Source organism: Hermetia illucens, chromosome 4 (genome assembly GCF_905115235.1).
Source record: "Hermetia illucens chromosome 4, iHerIll2.2.curated.20191125, whole genome shotgun sequence".
Taxonomy (NCBI): Eukaryota; Metazoa; Arthropoda; class Insecta; order Diptera; family Stratiomyidae; genus Hermetia; species Hermetia illucens.
This window is the reverse complement of record NC_051852.1, coordinates 157,900,544-157,917,647: the sequence shown is the minus strand read 5'-3', so window position 1 is coordinate 157,917,647 and position 17,104 is coordinate 157,900,544. Positions and strand designations below refer to the sequence as shown.

The following is a 17,104-nucleotide window of genomic DNA, read 5'->3' as shown; positions in this document are numbered from 1 at the left end:
CTGTAGATCGACAAATGCCGGCGGTGTTATTGTGTACAAGCCACCTCTCGAAAGAGTGTCTGCTACCACATTCACGTAACCAGAAACATGCACTCTCTCGGTAGTGAATTGAAAAATGTATTGGAAGTGCCTATGGGAGTCGCGCGCTCCGATTTCTATTTCAACGCGTATATCAATGGCTTGTGATCGGTGCAGATATGGAATTTGCGACCTTCCACCATGAAGCGGAAGAATTTTATTGCCAAATAGACCGCCAACAACTCTTGATCGTATGCGCTGTAATTTTTTTCGAAAAGAACCCGGGCGGCTGTCAGTCACCATCAGTGAACTATTCCAAAACAGGTCCTGCCGCTAGATCGGATGCATCATTTGAGATTTGAAGGCCTGCATCGTCGGGTGGATACCCGAGTAATGACGACCGGAAGATTCGGGGTTCTATTCTATCTGGGTGTTGTCATTCCGCTTGCTTCCACATAGATAGACATTCAAAGGGGCTAAGATCTTGGCTGCGTTCTGCAGGAATCGCCTGTAGAAATTGACGACCCCTAGAAAACGTCGAAGATCTCTGACTTTCTTCGGACTCGGGAATTGCTGAATAGGTTGGGCTTTGGCCTTGAGTCGTCCTTCGTGACCATGTGCTCAAGATACTCGACTTGATCAACCCCGAATGTGCATTTTTCAGGATTGATGCGGAACCCATGTTCAACCACATATGTTCCGAAGATGTTGCTGATGCTCCTCAATCGATATCGAGCAACGAGGATGTTATCAAGGTAATTGAAACAAAATGTGCGGAATCTAACAACCGCTGAAATGTTTGCGTGGCACTCCGCAATCCGAAAGTCATCACGTTAAATTAGTATCGCCCAAACGGAGTGATCACTGCCGTCTTGGGAATGTCCTCCTCGGAGATCGGGACCTGGTGGAATCTAATTTTGAGAATATTGTTTTGCCATTGATCCCTTGCACAATGTCATGGACTTGAGGGATTGGATACTTATCAGCAACGGTGACCGCATTGAGTCTACGATAGTCTCCGCATGGACACCAACCATATTTTTCTGTTTCATTAATAACGGACTGGCCCATGGGCTTTTGAACGGTCAGCAGATTCCCTACTCGATCATATACTCGAATTTGCTGCGCACTGCCTTAAACTTGTCGGGTGGCAAGTATCTCGAGCGTTCGGCTATTGGCTGTCCTGTAGTCTCAATGCAATGCTGGACACCATGTTTTGCTGCTCTGCGGGAAAACGTAGTGACAGTCAGCTGTGGAAATTCACCAAAAATAGCGTAGAATCTATTGCTCCTGTTCAAAGTAGATATGACTTCAGCATTGCCTCCAAAAATCTGGGCGTCGATGGACAACTTTGATATGGAGTCTACTAGCCCCCTGCGACGAAGATCCACTAGTAGTTCAAAATGTTTTAAAAAGTCTGCGCCCAGGATTGGTCTGCAAACGTTTGCGACTCGGAACACCCATCTAAATGCTCGACGCAGACCCAAATTCAACGTGAGTAGGTGCTAGATATAAGTATCAATTGTTTTACGGTTTGCGCCGAAAAGTTTAGGGAGTTGATGTTATTTCGCCCCGTTCATCTATCTGGTGGAATGACAGATGCGCCCGCTCCCGTATCAACGAAAAAAAGTAGGCTTCTGTTCTTGTCCCTTATCACTAAGCAATTGATTTGTGCCTCTCCCCCGCCAATCGCGCCTACCGGCGACGAAGTGACTAGTTTCCCGGAAAAGCGCACGGTTTTGTGCACTTTCGCGCCTCGTCACCGAAATGACGGCGGCGACGACCGCGTGGAATTTGGCGGAGTTGGACACAATTCGGCTCCTAGCAAATTATGACTCGATGTGGCTGAATCACAATTTTGGTCGTAGTCGCCAAAATGCAGACATTTTCACCTGGACGGAGTCGACATGACCAGGCGGAGTCGACATGAACTTAGAAAATGTAGGCAACTTTATTGATGAACAATAGAAATGAACTTGACGCAATAAAACGATGAATTCAGCTCGCAAAACGAGCCTTCTGGCCGTCACGATAATGTAGTTTTCTACCCTACTGCGGTAACGAGTTTAAGCGGGGGTATACAAGAGAAGGAAAAGGCCTATCTCTCCACACCTGTTAAAAATCGCAAACGCTATGCCCGCTTAAAAAGCTATGGCGCCTCAAATCGGGATATTTTCATGTTTAACTGATTGGGTTTAACTTCGAACCTCATTCCCTCAGGTAAAACCAGAGTAAGAATGGAAGAGCGGGAGATCTTCTCTCTCGTTGAAAAATCGAAACGGTCACCTCTTTTCGAAAAACAATAGCGCTCCAAATGGGGGCTATTGCGATATCATCATAGTAAAGTTTGGTTTGAAAGGGCCACCCCTGGAGAGGAAGAGGATAAAAAGGGTAGAAAGAAAGAAGAATAAGGAATCCTCTTTCTACCATCCAAGAATTGTAGCGATCATCACCCGTTGAAAGGTTTTGGCGTGTTGAAACGGAGCTAGTTCCGCACCATTAATAAGCTCGGTTATAGAGCAATCAAGGTCGCGATGTGGTAAATAGGTTGGAACGAGATGGCGCCTCGAGTCTTCCCACCGCCCCTCGCTTACATGGGTGCGGAAGGGGGTTAAGGGACATGGGGCAGTTCTCTATGCAATCACTCTTGCACATTACGACCATGATTGGACTACCAAAAAGTTTATGAATGTTTCGAAAATGGCGTCTTTTCAAGGAACCGTAACTTCTTAAGAGGAAGTGACTTTTTTGGGTTTGGAAGGGGAAGGAAGTAGAAAGAAGGGACTTTGTTATTCCTTCCCCTTTTACCTCGTCTCCTTCCCTTGAAGGAGTTTGCAAATCAAGCCTTACCATGGTGATATCAAAATATCCTCCAATTGCAGCACTTTGGGGTTGAGGAAGGAAGACCTCCCCTCCCCCTACCATAAAGTTTACACCCTCTGCAGGGATGGGCCTGAAACTCTGAAAATTATGGAAAATGCTACCCAGAAAATCGAACATTGGCAGTTCAACCAGACAACACCGTAACTGTCAGCCAGTAGAGCTGCCAAAATAGTTGAAACTCTACCAAGAATATTCTGATTTAGACAAAGATGTTCTAGCAAAATAATACTTCCATTTCAATGGCTCTGTGGGATTTACAACCGAAGAGAATTGTCAGGGCTTTTAGTGCGTGTGGGCCCCCGAATCTCCATAAATCGTAAATTATGGAAAAGGTATGATATGACTTTTATCTATATTAAATAGGATATTTCCGCATAGAATGCAAACAGAGCCCAAAATATCCTACTTTAATATTTGCAACGATTCAATTAGACTATCGGATGTCAACAGATTAGTCCGACCATCAAATACATACTTTGCTGAAAGTAAGTAGCAATTTATTTCATTAGAAAACGGTTGAGGCAATAAGCACTTTAATTCAATTATACCTTCCCCACCAACTTCCTCAACCACACCTACATTTATTGCTTGAATTCTCTTCTTGCTTCGGGAAGGTTTCATTCTTCCACCGGAATTCCTTCGCCAGCTTACACGTTCCAAGAAATTCACATTGACCTGATTGTACATAGTTTGATTCGATGAGAAGCCGACCATGGAATCCCGCTAAAGATCCGGCATTCTTGTAGTTATCTGGTAGTTTGAGAGCCTTTCAGTGTCTTGGCTAAAGCACTGTGGGGAGGGAACTTGTTGTTGGAGCCAAGAATCTTACACAGTCATTATACCTGAGAATTCCCTGTACATAGTGGCCACTTTCGATTCATTTAATCTGGGATCCCTGAGGGAAGATTGCTATATGCTGGGCTTAGTTTACGTATATATTGGAAGCACTTGATTTAGGGAATCATTGGGTTGCACAAACGGTTGAAATACAAATTATCTTTCGCAGTTATTTACCATCTTCTTCAACATAATCAAATGGGTTCCAATCAACGAACCCTTGCAGAATTCAAAATTTATCGTTGAGGTTGAAACTTGAAAGTATAAACTTTCACTTATTCAACTTAAACATAATTTATTCATTCTTTGCATGGTTGGCACAATTTATTATTCACCACCAAATAAATAAATTTCAATTAAAAATAATAAAGTATTATCAGAAGATGACTATGCCTTTGGTCGCAAATACAATGCCTCATTTGGTAGAAGTATGAACTCCGAAGCGCGGATGACATCCCTAAAATCAAAAATTATGGAAATTGTTAAAGTCATAAAGTTATGATTGTTACCCAATCCTTCTCGGCGACTTGTCACTCGACAAAACAACTTCCATTACGTCTAATGAGTTTTCTAAGGAGCCCAAGTTGACTCTCTCCAGTCTCGATCCCACGTTGGCTACCATCACGAAAGTGTCCTGATTCTGAAGCGACCTAACCGATTAAAAGAACAATTCCCTTCATTAGTTAATGTTGCCGATAAGGGAGGTAGATGAATACTCCAACCTTTCAATTCCAAATACATTTTCATTTATCGCTACCATCTTGAAATCTCCATCTTGGAAGGTTTTCGTGTTATGTCGCAACTCCTTGGCGCGTTTGTAAGTATTAAGGTAGCTTCTTACATATTTCCGCTCTGTCTCCACATTGACTTGCTTATAATTCAAGCCAATAGGGAGCCAGGTGTGTGATCCTGTTGAAAAGCCAGCATCTGTCCCATCATCCCATTGGAAAGGCGTTCTTGCCACGTCCCGACTGACGGCTTCATAGTGTTCAGGATCGGTGTTACAGGCTTCTGGATCAACAGTATCATTCCATGAAATCCAAACATCTGTCATGCCTATCTCTTCACCCTAAAGAAATTACATTTTTAAACAATTGTTGTCAAGATTCCTTTATTTTGGGAGCTCACATTATAATTTACGGCGACTCCAGGGAGAATCATTAGAAGCATATTGAGTAAATCAATTTTTTCGACCCCGTACCGGCTCGCAACACGACGTTGGTCATGATTTCCCAACTAAAGAACCGAAAAATAAAGTTAATTAATTATGTTTGGTTCCTTCACAAAATGGAGATTTCACGAATCCTTTTGAGATATTGCCTCAGAAGCCAATGGTAATGCAGAAATATTGCCAGCAATTTAAACAACATTTTTTATTCTCAATCAACATTTTATTAATTTATTTATTTATTTAATTAATTAAGACAATATACAGAAAACAAATTCTTTATAACACATTATCCTTAGAAGGAGGAGCAAGTAAATGGCATACCTTACGCTTAAAACTAAAGAAGGAGACAGAGTCAAAGTCCCAAGCTGCAGGGCGTTGTAGCCTCGGGATCGAGGATTGGAAGTATATTTCGAGCTCCGCAAAGGATACTTCAAAAATATCCGCACTACGTGTATTATCAGAGTTGGCAGAGCAGTCCATGAGGCAATTGCAGAGTTTGAAAAGAGCACACATATTAGGGAAGATACGGCGTTGCTGCAGGGATGGGAGATTGAGGGTGCGGAGTAGTGATGGATAGTCAACCCCTGGAAGGTTCTTCTTGTAAAAGAGGGTTCGGGTGAATTTGCTTTATACAACGTCAAGAGCGCGACAGTCACGGATGCGGAAGGGGACCACACTATACAGCAATGTTTAAGGATATTTCGGACAAGGGAATGGAACAGTGTTAAGGAGGGCTGAATTGAGGTAAAGTCGGAATAGGAACGTAAGATAAAACCAGACATTTTGGAAGCTCTATGATGATGTCAAGGAAGTGGAAATTGAAACGAAGTTTGTCGTGGAATATTACAGCCAGGTCTTGGAAGGAGATCAGTAGTGAACGGGGTTGTCAATAAAGAGAATAAAAAAAGGCTATTGGTGAGTATGTACCATAATGGAGACTCCGCAGGGCAAAACAGGAGGAAAGCTGGCTGCTGGCAGGACCTGGTCTATGAGGTGAATGGGGCCCGTGGGGACTCGGTTACAAACTGGTAACCCCAAAACTCGGGGCTCTGCGGAAACCTGTTCACTTAATGTCGAGCAGATAGACTGCATTGTACAGGCACTATTCCCTGCGCACCCTGTACGGCATGATGACGTCGGCGCGGAGAGCGCCGAGGACTGTCCACTTTTCTCTATAAAAAAGTTGGAGCAGGCAGTCATCTCTATAAAAAAACAAGAAGGTGGCAGGTATACAAACTGGAATACCAACACCGGCCAGACCTACTGCTCGGCGCATTCAACGCTTGCCTGAAAGAGGGAATTTTCCCCGCACGTTGGAAAGGGTGCTCAGAGGTGGTGGTGAGGAACACGAGGCGGCAACCCTGTCGGCGAAACCAAAACCAAGTGGCCGAGGAGAACCTCCATAGTGGTGGAACCGGGAGACGCTGTACTCACTTTGGCTTGCCGGCCGTGATGCAGTAGGCGAATGCTCCAAAGGCCTAATCAGGGCGATCAGACCCGAGTCTGCACGGGGACTCATCTAAAATGGTAAATTGGTCACGTAACCTCACCAGGGGTATACTGGTAGCATGCGAATCGGGATGGCTCCTGGACTCTCATACTTCGGGTGAATTCCCGTTGTATATGAGTACAGCTCGGTTATTGCGGTAGGCCCCTAATGGGAGTTTCATGGGGTTGTGGTTATGCTCAAGCGAGAAGAGACCTTCGGGCCTCGGCGTGGTGTTGCGTTTCAGCACGGGTGCCGTACTCCTTAGTTCAGTAGAGATTTAGGTAGGTCCTGCATGCACCATTATGAATGCTATGCCATACACTTGGTGTGGACTAGTACCGTTGTTACTTGTCTCTGCGGGGCTCTGATTGTGGTCACAAAATCAATCCGCGTCTTAAGAAGACCGTGAGATTAAGTCTTCCAGACAGGGGCTTACGTTAAACTCTCAAGGACCTAACTGCCCATTGCAAAGGGGCGAGGCTTGCGCTGATCAGCAAAGGGAAAGATAACCTTGAGTTGCCGTCGTCATACCGCCCACTTTGTATGCTTTAAACTACTACAAAAGTGCTTGGAAACCTCACCAGAAGTAGACGCGCTGAAGGAATACGCGCTACCGGAGACTTATCTCCACGGAAGCTCAATTTTAGAGCAGGGAGATTGACAGTTGACGTTGTCGAGTAAGTCATGGATGCCGTTCCACAAACGCACATAGCCGCCGAACTCGTCGGGTGATGTTCCACGTAACAATTGACGTCAGAAACGCCTTTAATTCCATAAGATGGAAAGACATTTGCTTTCTAAACAAAGAAAGCAATAGCTAACAAAGCTGCAGCTGGAGTTTCCGCGTTAAGTAGGCTACTGGCAAATATTGGGGGTCCTACGTCTATCAGATGACGCTGATGAGTTCAACGCAGTTTGTCCTACTCAACGGCGCAGAGGTATGGGCTGACGCTCTTGGCTAGGAGGTACATCGTACGCGTCTCGCGAGACGGAGAACTTTTCAGGTGGCGTCCGCATATCGCATTGTCTCTGAACCGGCCGTGATGATGATCGCAGGAGTGATCCCCATTGTCCTTCTTGTTAAGGAGCGTCAAGCCATATACAAGCGCAAGGGAGAAGAGCCAAGGGAGATGGTTGCTCGTGAAGAACGACAACGCACCCTAGATTAGTGGCGAATCTCTTTGCAAAATGAAACTAGCGCCAGATGGACTACGCGGCCCATTGGCAGCTTAGGTGCGTGGTTGAATCGGAAGCATGGTGAGACTGATTATTTCCTAACCCAGTTCTTAAGTGGGCATGGAGATTTTCAGTCTTTCCTGCCCAAGATTGGAAATGCACGATCTCCGGATTGTGTGTTTTACAAGGAGTTATGGATGCCACCCATCGAACTGTTTTTTCTTATCGAAGGTGGGATGGGATTCGTCAACAGCCTTATTTAAACACAGGGGATCTGTGCATCATCGTTTAGAATATTGGGCAGGTTAGAGGTCATTGTAACACCTACACTTGTTTAATAGTGGGGACAGATGTTGAGTTAATGTTAAGGAACAGCTTTTTTGGTATCGGAAGCCATTTTCGGAGTCATCCTCACGAAAGACTATTGTCTGCCATTTTGGGGACTAAGAGGAAGTTTCCACTTGGCAAAGTATTGATAAGGCTGGTCCAGATATGAATTCAGGTTAATTTGACTGTATAAAATATCCTTCGTGGAGGTGTACGCGATGAGGTCGTCGATATATTGAAGTACTTTCATTGGATTGCCGTGTGGAGCGGAGTGGAGTGGAGAGTTGGTAGGTTTTTCTTATAGGAGATATCCTGGAGAATGTGATCAGGGATGGAAATGAGATTTCCGTAATTGAGTTCGTCGCGTACTTCTTGAATCACTTCAATGTTTTGTGTGTGCTGTCAACGGTCTTATTCGATACACGGTAGTTTAAAGGAAGTTGAATTCGGGAAAATCGGGATCTGAGAGATTGGTTAATGCCCACGCCAGTTGGTACTCCTTTAATGAGGCGCTATAAGAGACGGTGCGCGGATGGTTCGATTTGGGATTTTTAAGTCGAGGCTGATAGCATTGTGGTCCCTGATGCCAGAGATGGTTTCTGGGAATGTGACATTGTTTGAGTTTGGATTTGTTTTAATGATGATGCTGATCAAGATGTGGTCAAGGTAAGAATGGCAACTCCGCAAGTTGTAGGTAGGGAGACGAGGAAAAATATTTGGTGCAGCAGAACTTGTTGTCAGCCAATAGTGTAGCTGGTAACTATTGTTTTTGACATAATAGTCAAACCATGAGGTATATCTGGCATTTAAATTAATAATAATCAAATCCAATTGGATCAGGACCTTGAAGTGTGTTAGAGCACTTTATTCAAGATCGTAGCGATACACTACAAGATTACAATACCCTATAAGAGGCCGCCATGGGGCCAGCATTGCGCTCACCCGAGATCATTACCCTGATTTGACTCAGGTATTCATTCACAGCTGAGTCGACTGGTATCCGACGTCAAATCACGGTACAAATTCCACTGCTACCAGTGAGATTTGAACCGCGAGCTTGCGTACGACGGCCTTCTGCTCTAATCACTCAGCTATTCGGACACATTTAAATTACCCACTAAAATTAACGACCATGATTTGCAGGTTGGCGTGGTTGACCCGCTTAGAAAGAACTAATGATTGGGAAGCGAACTGACGGAGGTCCGAGATGTTTTGCTTTGGAAATGTTGGAGAAACTGATGCCACTGAGCTGACGCTATAAAATGCATCGGCAAAGGATGCGGATGGCTAAGTGAAGGAGGGCATTGAAATCACGCCTGGTTTGTTGGATTGAACAGGATTGGTTTGCTATGGAGGGGACCGCTTTTAGGCGTTCATATTCACCGTAACTCGGGCAAAGTTAGCGCATTTGCGGTAGTTGACGGGTTGGCCCATGTCCCACTGTTTACGCATTTGGGATTTTCATCTGACATCTTGGAGCATTCAAGGAGGCTCCACATTCGGTGCGCCTTAACATAGGACGCCATCAGAACTGCTCTACAGAGATTGTTCACTCATGATCCGCTCAACGCGGATCAACAAACCTTAACAACGGCGAGATCTCGTTTGCCTCAAAAGAAGCATCAAATGTTATAAGTCACAGGCTCATTGTATGGCGGCTCTCTTGGCTGCCATCGTTTTGACGAGTGGCACGCTGTAGATGCCTTGAGGTCCTCAGCGATTTCCTGTGCAGTCAAAGCCACGAATTATTAAAGAGGTTGTTTTCTCCGATAGGAACGTATAAATGAAGAACTACGCCTCAATTTTCACAAAAAGGTCCTTCTTTGCGGAGTAGTCTCCCTTGCTTCCCAAAATGATTTAATTATTGGAGCACCCTAAATTTTTAACCACGAAGGGGTCGGTTACCGAGTTAGTGATTTTCGGAGAATTTTTTTGTGAGTTCTACGACCACGATTGGAGGAATATTTGCACTTACTTGCTTGATCCGATGTTCCTGTCGCTGTTTGGATGTCGTTGGTTGCTGGCGCACTGGTTTGGCAGAGGCAATGCGCATCTTTGACAGTTGCTGCTTAGTTTGCGACTGCTATTTGCCCTGCGGTTGCTGACGTGTTTGTAATCACAGAATCATTGCCTCTAGGAACGTTATCGTTGTTCATAGTCCCCGAATCACCTGCTTCAGGGACTTACTGTTATCTACGGTCTTTCGGTGGAATTTCGCCGTTTTTTTTATTTTTCACGGTGCCGTTGGATTCGCGGCTTACACCAGACTCCGTGTCCATTATAGCCACCGACTCAATCGCCGATATGTCTTCGTATTTCGACTTCATCCCCTGCAGGGCCAGGCTACGCTGTTCTTCCTGCGTTTTTTATTTTCCTTTGTTTGGAATTTGGCCATAATTAGGGCCAATCACACTTTTTCCGCAGCCTTTCCGACTATTCTTATCCTTACAAATTTGCGCTTATTGCCTATCTTTGTTTCTATTTGCTAAGTACTATCTATAAGATATTCTCTACTATCTTGCTAGGCCGGATAGCCCCATACACCCAGAACATCATTGGTCCATACCAGAGAGAGAGGCTTCACTCCAGGCAAATCAGTAACAAACCAGATTTTTTCTTTGCGGCAAGCGATGGAAAAACTGTTGGAATATGAACAACAGTTGCACCACTTTCTCATCGACTTCAAAGCCGCCTATGATAGCATAGCCAAGGTAAAACTGTACACGGCCATGAGAGAATTCGGTATACCGACTAAATTGATAAGACTGACCAGGCTGACCCTGACCAATATGCGAGGCCAGATAAAAGGAGCAGGATCACTCTCAAGACCATTCGACATCAACAACGGTCTACGACAAGGGGATGCGCTATCATGCGTCCTCTTTAAACTGGCCCTCGAGAAAGTGATCCGTGATGCTGAGACAAATGAGAGGGGTACGATCCTCCTTAAATCTACCCAACTACTAGCCTATGCTGACGATATCGCACTGGTCAAACAGGAACAATAAGGATAGGAGAATACAACTTTGAAACCGTTGATAATTTCTTCTAACTAAGGTCGAAAATCACAACCGATAACAGCTACGATGATGAAATCTGTGCACGGTTAATGTCAACCAACAGAGCCTATTTCAGCTTATTAAGACTGTTTCGCTCGAAACGTCTCGCCATAGGGTCAAAGCTCTTACTGTACAGGACAATGATCTTGCCAGTCCTCATATATTCCTCGGAAACTTGGGTTCTTAACAAGAAAAATTGTGAACTCTTGGCCGCGTTCGAGAGAAGAATCCTCCGAAGAATTTTTGGCACCCTACATGAGGATGAACGATTCCGTAGCCTACATAGCGACGAAATCTATGAGCGATACCTTGACCGTCCGGTTGTGGATAGAATCTGGCTCCATAGGTTATGGTGGATGAGGATGATCTAGGCCCGAAAGTCTATAAGGGCAATATCTATGGTAGAAAAGAAGACGAAGCAGACCCTGCCTGAAATGGAGCGATGGCGTAGGTTAGGACGCCAGACAACTTTTAGGGGTATCGAATTGGTGGACCTCGGCGCAAAAGTAGGATGTCTGGAGTTCTTTAAGGCAGGCCTAGTCCGGATACCAGTTGGTGCACCACGGATGATGATGAAAACTGATGTCTCCCAAACAATCAAAATTCGAAAATATGCTTTTAAATGTGGATTGGAAAGTTGGAAACAAAATTTATAAAATATCTACATCTTGGATTTTCCCAGTGGTGAAATGACCTCCTGATTCAGAATTCATATCTAATAATGAGGAATCTCATAGATTCTAACCAAAAAATTCTACTTAATTTTGAATACTTACCACCCAATTAGCTGTCCTACCCGCAGGCATTGCATTCATCCATTCGTTTATAACCCTTTCAAAGTCTGGAGCTTTCGATGTTTCATTGAGTTCCGTAATCAAATGGAAATTAAATGGAATATGCGATCCATTCATGGTGGCATTCCCATAATATTGCATTAACACATTTAGAGGTGAATAAGCTTCCGTTAAGAGAATTCTGTAAAATTAAACCGAGAATATAAAATATTTCGTGATTTCATAGTATCCTAGCCTGAGGCTAGGAGATATATGATAACATAGTTGGACCAGGTGCAATATTTCAACCTCTCACCTGGTATCGCCACCATTCTGCTTCTGGAAATCATCTACAACTTGACGCCATTGGTAGACCATGTCAATAGTTTCTGGTTGGTCAAATGTGTAAATATGTTTGAGGTAATTGTAGGAATTAGGATCATCTGTCTCGCCAGATAATGGTTCGTCTGGGTATACACCATCTCTATCCGGTTCAACTTCGAATAGATGTGGTACTGCATCTATTCTGAATCCATCAATTCCACGTTTCAGCCAGAAGGTCATTATATCCTAAGAGAATAGTCAAATTATACTTTAATCGCTACTTATCTCCCAACTGACATTGACATACCTTCATCTGTTGAACAACTGCTGGGTTTCTGTAGTTGAAATCTGGCTGTTTATAGAGAAATTGATGCAAGTAAAACTCTTGACGTTCCTCCCTCCAAGTCCATGCAGAAAATCTAAACTCGCTAATCTGATTCGAAAATTCAAAGTTAGAAGATTGTTTTTTGAAGGCAAGATTTTTTTTAAGGTTATAATCTCACCCAGTTGCTTGGAGGTAACCGATTTGTAGAATTTTTTGGATCAGGGTAACCTGGATGCCAAACGTAGAAACTCTCATATCCCTGCTCCTTGTTCAGTGATTTGATGAACCATTCGTTCTCATCACTTGAATGATTTGGTACAAGATCCAATAAAACTTTAACACCGACTTCTTTAGCTCTCGCGATGAGGTTATCGAAATCTTGTAATGTTCCATACTCAGGTTGGATATCAAAGAAATCTGATATATCGTAACCGAAGTCAGCCATAGGTGACTTGAAAATTGGTGAAAGCCAAGTTACGTCTACACCAATTTCTTTCAGGTAAGGTAACATTTCAGTGATACCTATTTGGGGAAAAGACAAAACATAGGATTATCATATTGACATATACGTTCCAATACAATTTTCTGGCTCAAATGTAAACTTGGAGTACTAAACTAACTACTTTATTTTGACTCACAACTGCACACAGCTTTTCCAGAGAGTAGAAGGGGATGAACGTCAAAATTCCAAAAAAAGACACTCACCTTGAGTGCGACAATTGTAAATGCCTCTTTGTTGCTCTCAACAACTTGATTAACACAAAACAGACTGGTTTCCGCTCGTCATCCTCCCGCACTAACTACATTAATTCCTGCGAATCATTTTGGAGTAGTGACTGGACGTCAGATCGCCATTTTACCTACTCTATATCAATTTCGAGAAAACTTTCGACACGGCGTAAGTGTGCCTGGAGTATCTTGCGCATAAACGGTATTTTAAATAAGGAGTTCAAGAAGACTCTAATCTACCGCCGATGCTATTTTTCCTTGTTACCGGTGACATTCTCCACACTGCGTTGTTCGGAGAACAGGGGAGACTTTAAATACCTCGGCCATGCGTATGGCATCTACTTACTCTCTCACGGAACTCGCCACCTGTTCACCGCCGATACCAGTGATTCCGACGCGAAGGTTATGTCTGGAACACTTTCCTCGCAGCCCGAGTGCCGGAAAGTTGGGGTGGATCCGGTGTTTATAACTACCAGTCCTGTTCTCGCCGTTTTTTTCAGAATTCGTTTCCCTCTGGAGTCTGTGTAAGGCATGCCCTAGCATTGAAGTCACCCCCAACCAGGATCCGCCTATCTGTGCCTAAGACAGCGTCCTCCAAAGCATCAAGCCTGCGTCGAAAGTCCGGCATCGTCTCATTCGACGTAACATAGACATTAAAAAATGTTATCCCTGGACACCGAATCCAGACAAAGCGTCCCGTCGGCCTTGAGTAAGAACTCTAAAGAGGGTGCCGTTCCGAACCCAAATGGCTGCGATACCTGGTATGTCAGGGTGCCATGAAACTGGGTCCTTGTTTTGGTACTGCTCACTGATGAGTACTAAATCAACTTTGGTCTCCGCAGCGAACTGCACTAGCAACTCATGAGCGGTTGCACTCCGGTGCATATTGATTTGTAGGATGCAAATCATGTTGATCGCTGCCTAACTCTTTTCAATTCTCCTCTGAAGACTGGACACCGCCCTGAGCCCGCACTGTGCGCAACGTTCGCACCAGTCGCACCACAGTTTTCATTGCAGGTGTTCGCTTTATAGCCGGCCTGATCTCATTTGCGGCATGTTGCGATTCTGTCTGACCCCCCAAAAGTTGCAGATGTGTGCCCATAATTCAAAGATCTGTGACATTTAGGTATGGCGGTCCCGATCGATATTACATGGCAACTTTCATCACAACGTGTTTTTGGCCTCGGGAATTCGCAGAGGTAATACCAATCGGGGTATTGGTTACCTCTGGACATTCGCGTTTGATACCTCGTCATTTTCTGTGAGACAGTGAAGATCTCAAATTTCCAGAGAACACGTAGGTTCCGGTCTGGAAACCAAAGCTTTTTCCCCTAGAAGGCCCTTGACTGCTTCACAGAACGTAACTTTATTTATTATCTTCGGGCCTAGTTCGACTAGGACTCCACCACTCCTCGTTTTACGAGTGGGAGACATTTCTGCTCCGTTATCTTCAAGTTTAATCTTGTAACGGATTTCACAGAGGACTTCTACAAAAGTCCTGCTTCCCGTCGGCTTAAGAAGCTGAGCTGGCGGTCTAGTCCTCCTTCGTCTCCCCACCTTTTTTTTTGGTGCTCCGTCCTTCATGTCCGCCTTAATTTTAGGCAGAGGTTTTTTTATTGGCATGACCTGTTGTTGTCCCTTGTTCCTCTTCGAGTTCTTCGTTTGGCCCTGGAGAGTTCCTGAGTGAAGTTTCCTTTAGATGGGCTGTCAGTGATCCGCTTGGTACTCGTAGTGTTCTAGTCGGGAGGCGCGGTTGTTTCTGCTTCCTACGGATTTTTTATTACTCTCCATGTGCGCCTATAATATGAAATCCTGTCCAGGAGCTCCTCCAGTTCCATTAAGCCGTTTTTCACACCTTTGCTGACGTTTTTCGGAAAGAACGTTGCAGATCTCATGCGCATTACAACTGCCGCGCATTTCTTAATACACCTTTCCTCTTCAGCTTGGGCCAGAGTAGTCGACAGACCTCCCACTCGGCTTATATTCAAAACCATTTGGTTAGCTTCGACAGTTTCCACAGTGCCTCTTTCCGCAATTATAGCAGTGCGTAGCATGGTCTGGGTTCCTGCCTCCGTTCCAGGTGCCGCATCACTTTGCGAGTCCTTCTCTTCAGGTATTTCAGTTACTGGGATGGTTTTGTTAACAGAGATACACGTTCGAGTGGAAATCAACTACATACTTTCAAGGATTTTTATATAACCGAAGTATCAAATCAAATGGTCATAGAAATCGAATAAAAAACATTTAATCTGTGCACTTTTATCTGCACTCGAGTAACTGAATCTATTTTCAACTAACTGATACAAAAAAAAAAGAAATTAAATAAATTGGCCTCTAGTGGTCCCCCGTCTAAGTGTTAATTATCTCCCTCAACGCTTAACTTTGATGGTTGAACGAATATGGGGATTTTCTTTTAACCAGCTCAACAAACTAGTAGGTAGATTTCCTTTCAGTATTTAATGCTCTGAATACCAGGGGGTGTTTCTCCTACAATACCTTGAAGTGGGGGAATAGCCTGAAATAGCTCACTACTACTGTAAATGTACCCAAACATGAATATAGACGCCAAGGATTCGCACTCTCAAAGTGATAAGAAGTCATAGACTAAGAATCTACCAGCAGAATCTGAGCAGTCAGGTTTTGGATTTCCGAGGGTTGGTCATATTTATGTTGCCCCAAGTAAAATCTATGAAAGGAATACTCTCCTTTCTGGCAGAAAACAGAAAAACCAGTGATATGGACGCAACTTGTCTAATTACGGTAAGTGGAAACAGATCTGAAGACCAAACATCGAGAACCTGGAAAGGCTCCCAACCGACGACTGAGGAGGATACTACCAAAACAATGAAACTCCTTGGTGCAGGAGTAGGTGTGGCAATATCCTCATAAATCGAGCGATCTCAGATAAAAATAAGAAGTTGGGATAATGTACAACTGTTTTTCAGACTTTTTTGAAACGAATTGACTGAAGGTCAAGCGCTATCTGAAGCGATGCGGCCTTGAGAAAGTGAGTGAGCATCTCATTGAAATTTGAGACAGGAGAGACATGAGTTAAGGATTCGATCTGTCACGGATTTTCCCACTCAATTGTGGCACTCGGACTGCGAGTTTTTCAGCTCCAGGAACGGTTCGAGGATGCAATTTTTTGGTTTCCAGTTTTTAGATTTACGTGCGTTTACCGATAAATTCTCGCGATATTCCCTATTTAGTCTTGAAGATTTCTTTAATATTTCCTTCGCCGCATATGAACCGCATATTTTATGGCCAACTGCTTTGAATGTGAGGAGTATAAATACCTTCGTATTTTCAAAGTCGATTACTATCTAAATGCGTTGTTTTAAGCCCACTTCAGCACTAACTTTTGATCCACAACATACGCTACATTACGAAATTGCATTAACTACTTCTTTGTTGTCATTACCAATCCACTGCCCTTTAGAATTTTTTTTTAAGGATTCCAGAACCAACATATCTAAATACCCATGCCGCACTTTTGAACGAACCACTCTTTTCACTGTTCATACCTTTAAGGTCACCAATTCCATCTCCATTACTATCTTTAAAGGAACGCGGATAAATTTGATAAATTGAGGCAGTTTCCCACCAATCCTTGGTTGCAGCGTTAACAAATATACTGGGAACGGCGAGTCCCAAAAATACAACTCCGATCAAATTCATTTTCCAGTCCGAATTGAAAGAAGACTGAGGAAATCCCTTGACTTCCACACTATATAAGCAAACAATTTGTCAGATAAACACACATATCAAAATAAAAATCTTCCTAATTCTAATTGTTATGTCTTTTGACATTAATATTAGGTGATTGATGAAAGGTTATCACTGATGGTATGATAGAAATTAGATTAAATAGTGATCAGACAGAGGTGATGATTAGATTTTTTTATGTGCTTGGTATGTGTATCTATCATTTGGCATTACTGTCAATTTGTAAAAAAGAAAACAAAGTTTAATTATCCTTTTGCAAACGGGGCT

General features: G+C 43.7%; 1 protein-coding gene across 1 annotated transcript; it reads right to left on the bottom strand.

Annotated features, from left to right (window-relative positions):
- Positions 1-4,070: 4,070 nt before the first annotated feature.
- Positions 4,071-16,801, bottom strand: LOC119653557 (maltase A3-like). Its single transcript, XM_038058271.1, has 9 exons — positions 16,636-16,801; positions 12,561-12,904; positions 12,365-12,490; positions 12,050-12,303; positions 11,737-11,935; positions 4,867-4,974; positions 4,461-4,807; positions 4,248-4,388; positions 4,071-4,195 (listed from the first exon to the last, which is right to left on the bottom strand). Exons 1-9 carry the CDS (start codon positions 16,787-16,789, stop codon positions 4,126-4,128), a joined length of 1,743 nt encoding a protein of 580 aa, XP_037914199.1. The 5' UTR covers positions 16,790-16,801; the 3' UTR covers positions 4,071-4,125.
- Between the last annotated feature and the right edge of the window lie 303 nt (positions 16,802-17,104).

Bases quoted from the DNA above. Each gene is read 5' to 3' on its own strand.
- LOC119653557 (XM_038058271.1), bottom strand. From the start codon at position 16,789: ATGAATTTGATCGGAGTTGTATTTTTGGGACTCGCCGTTCCCAGTATA. The intron at 12,905-16,635 runs GTATGAACAGTG...TTCCCCAAATAG, and splicing joins TGGAATTGGTGACCTTAAAG to GTATCACTGAAATGTTACCT. The intron at 4,389-4,460 runs GTTGGAGTATTC...TTAATCGGTTAG, and splicing joins AATGTATTTGGAATTGAAAG to GTCGCTTCAGAATCAGGACA.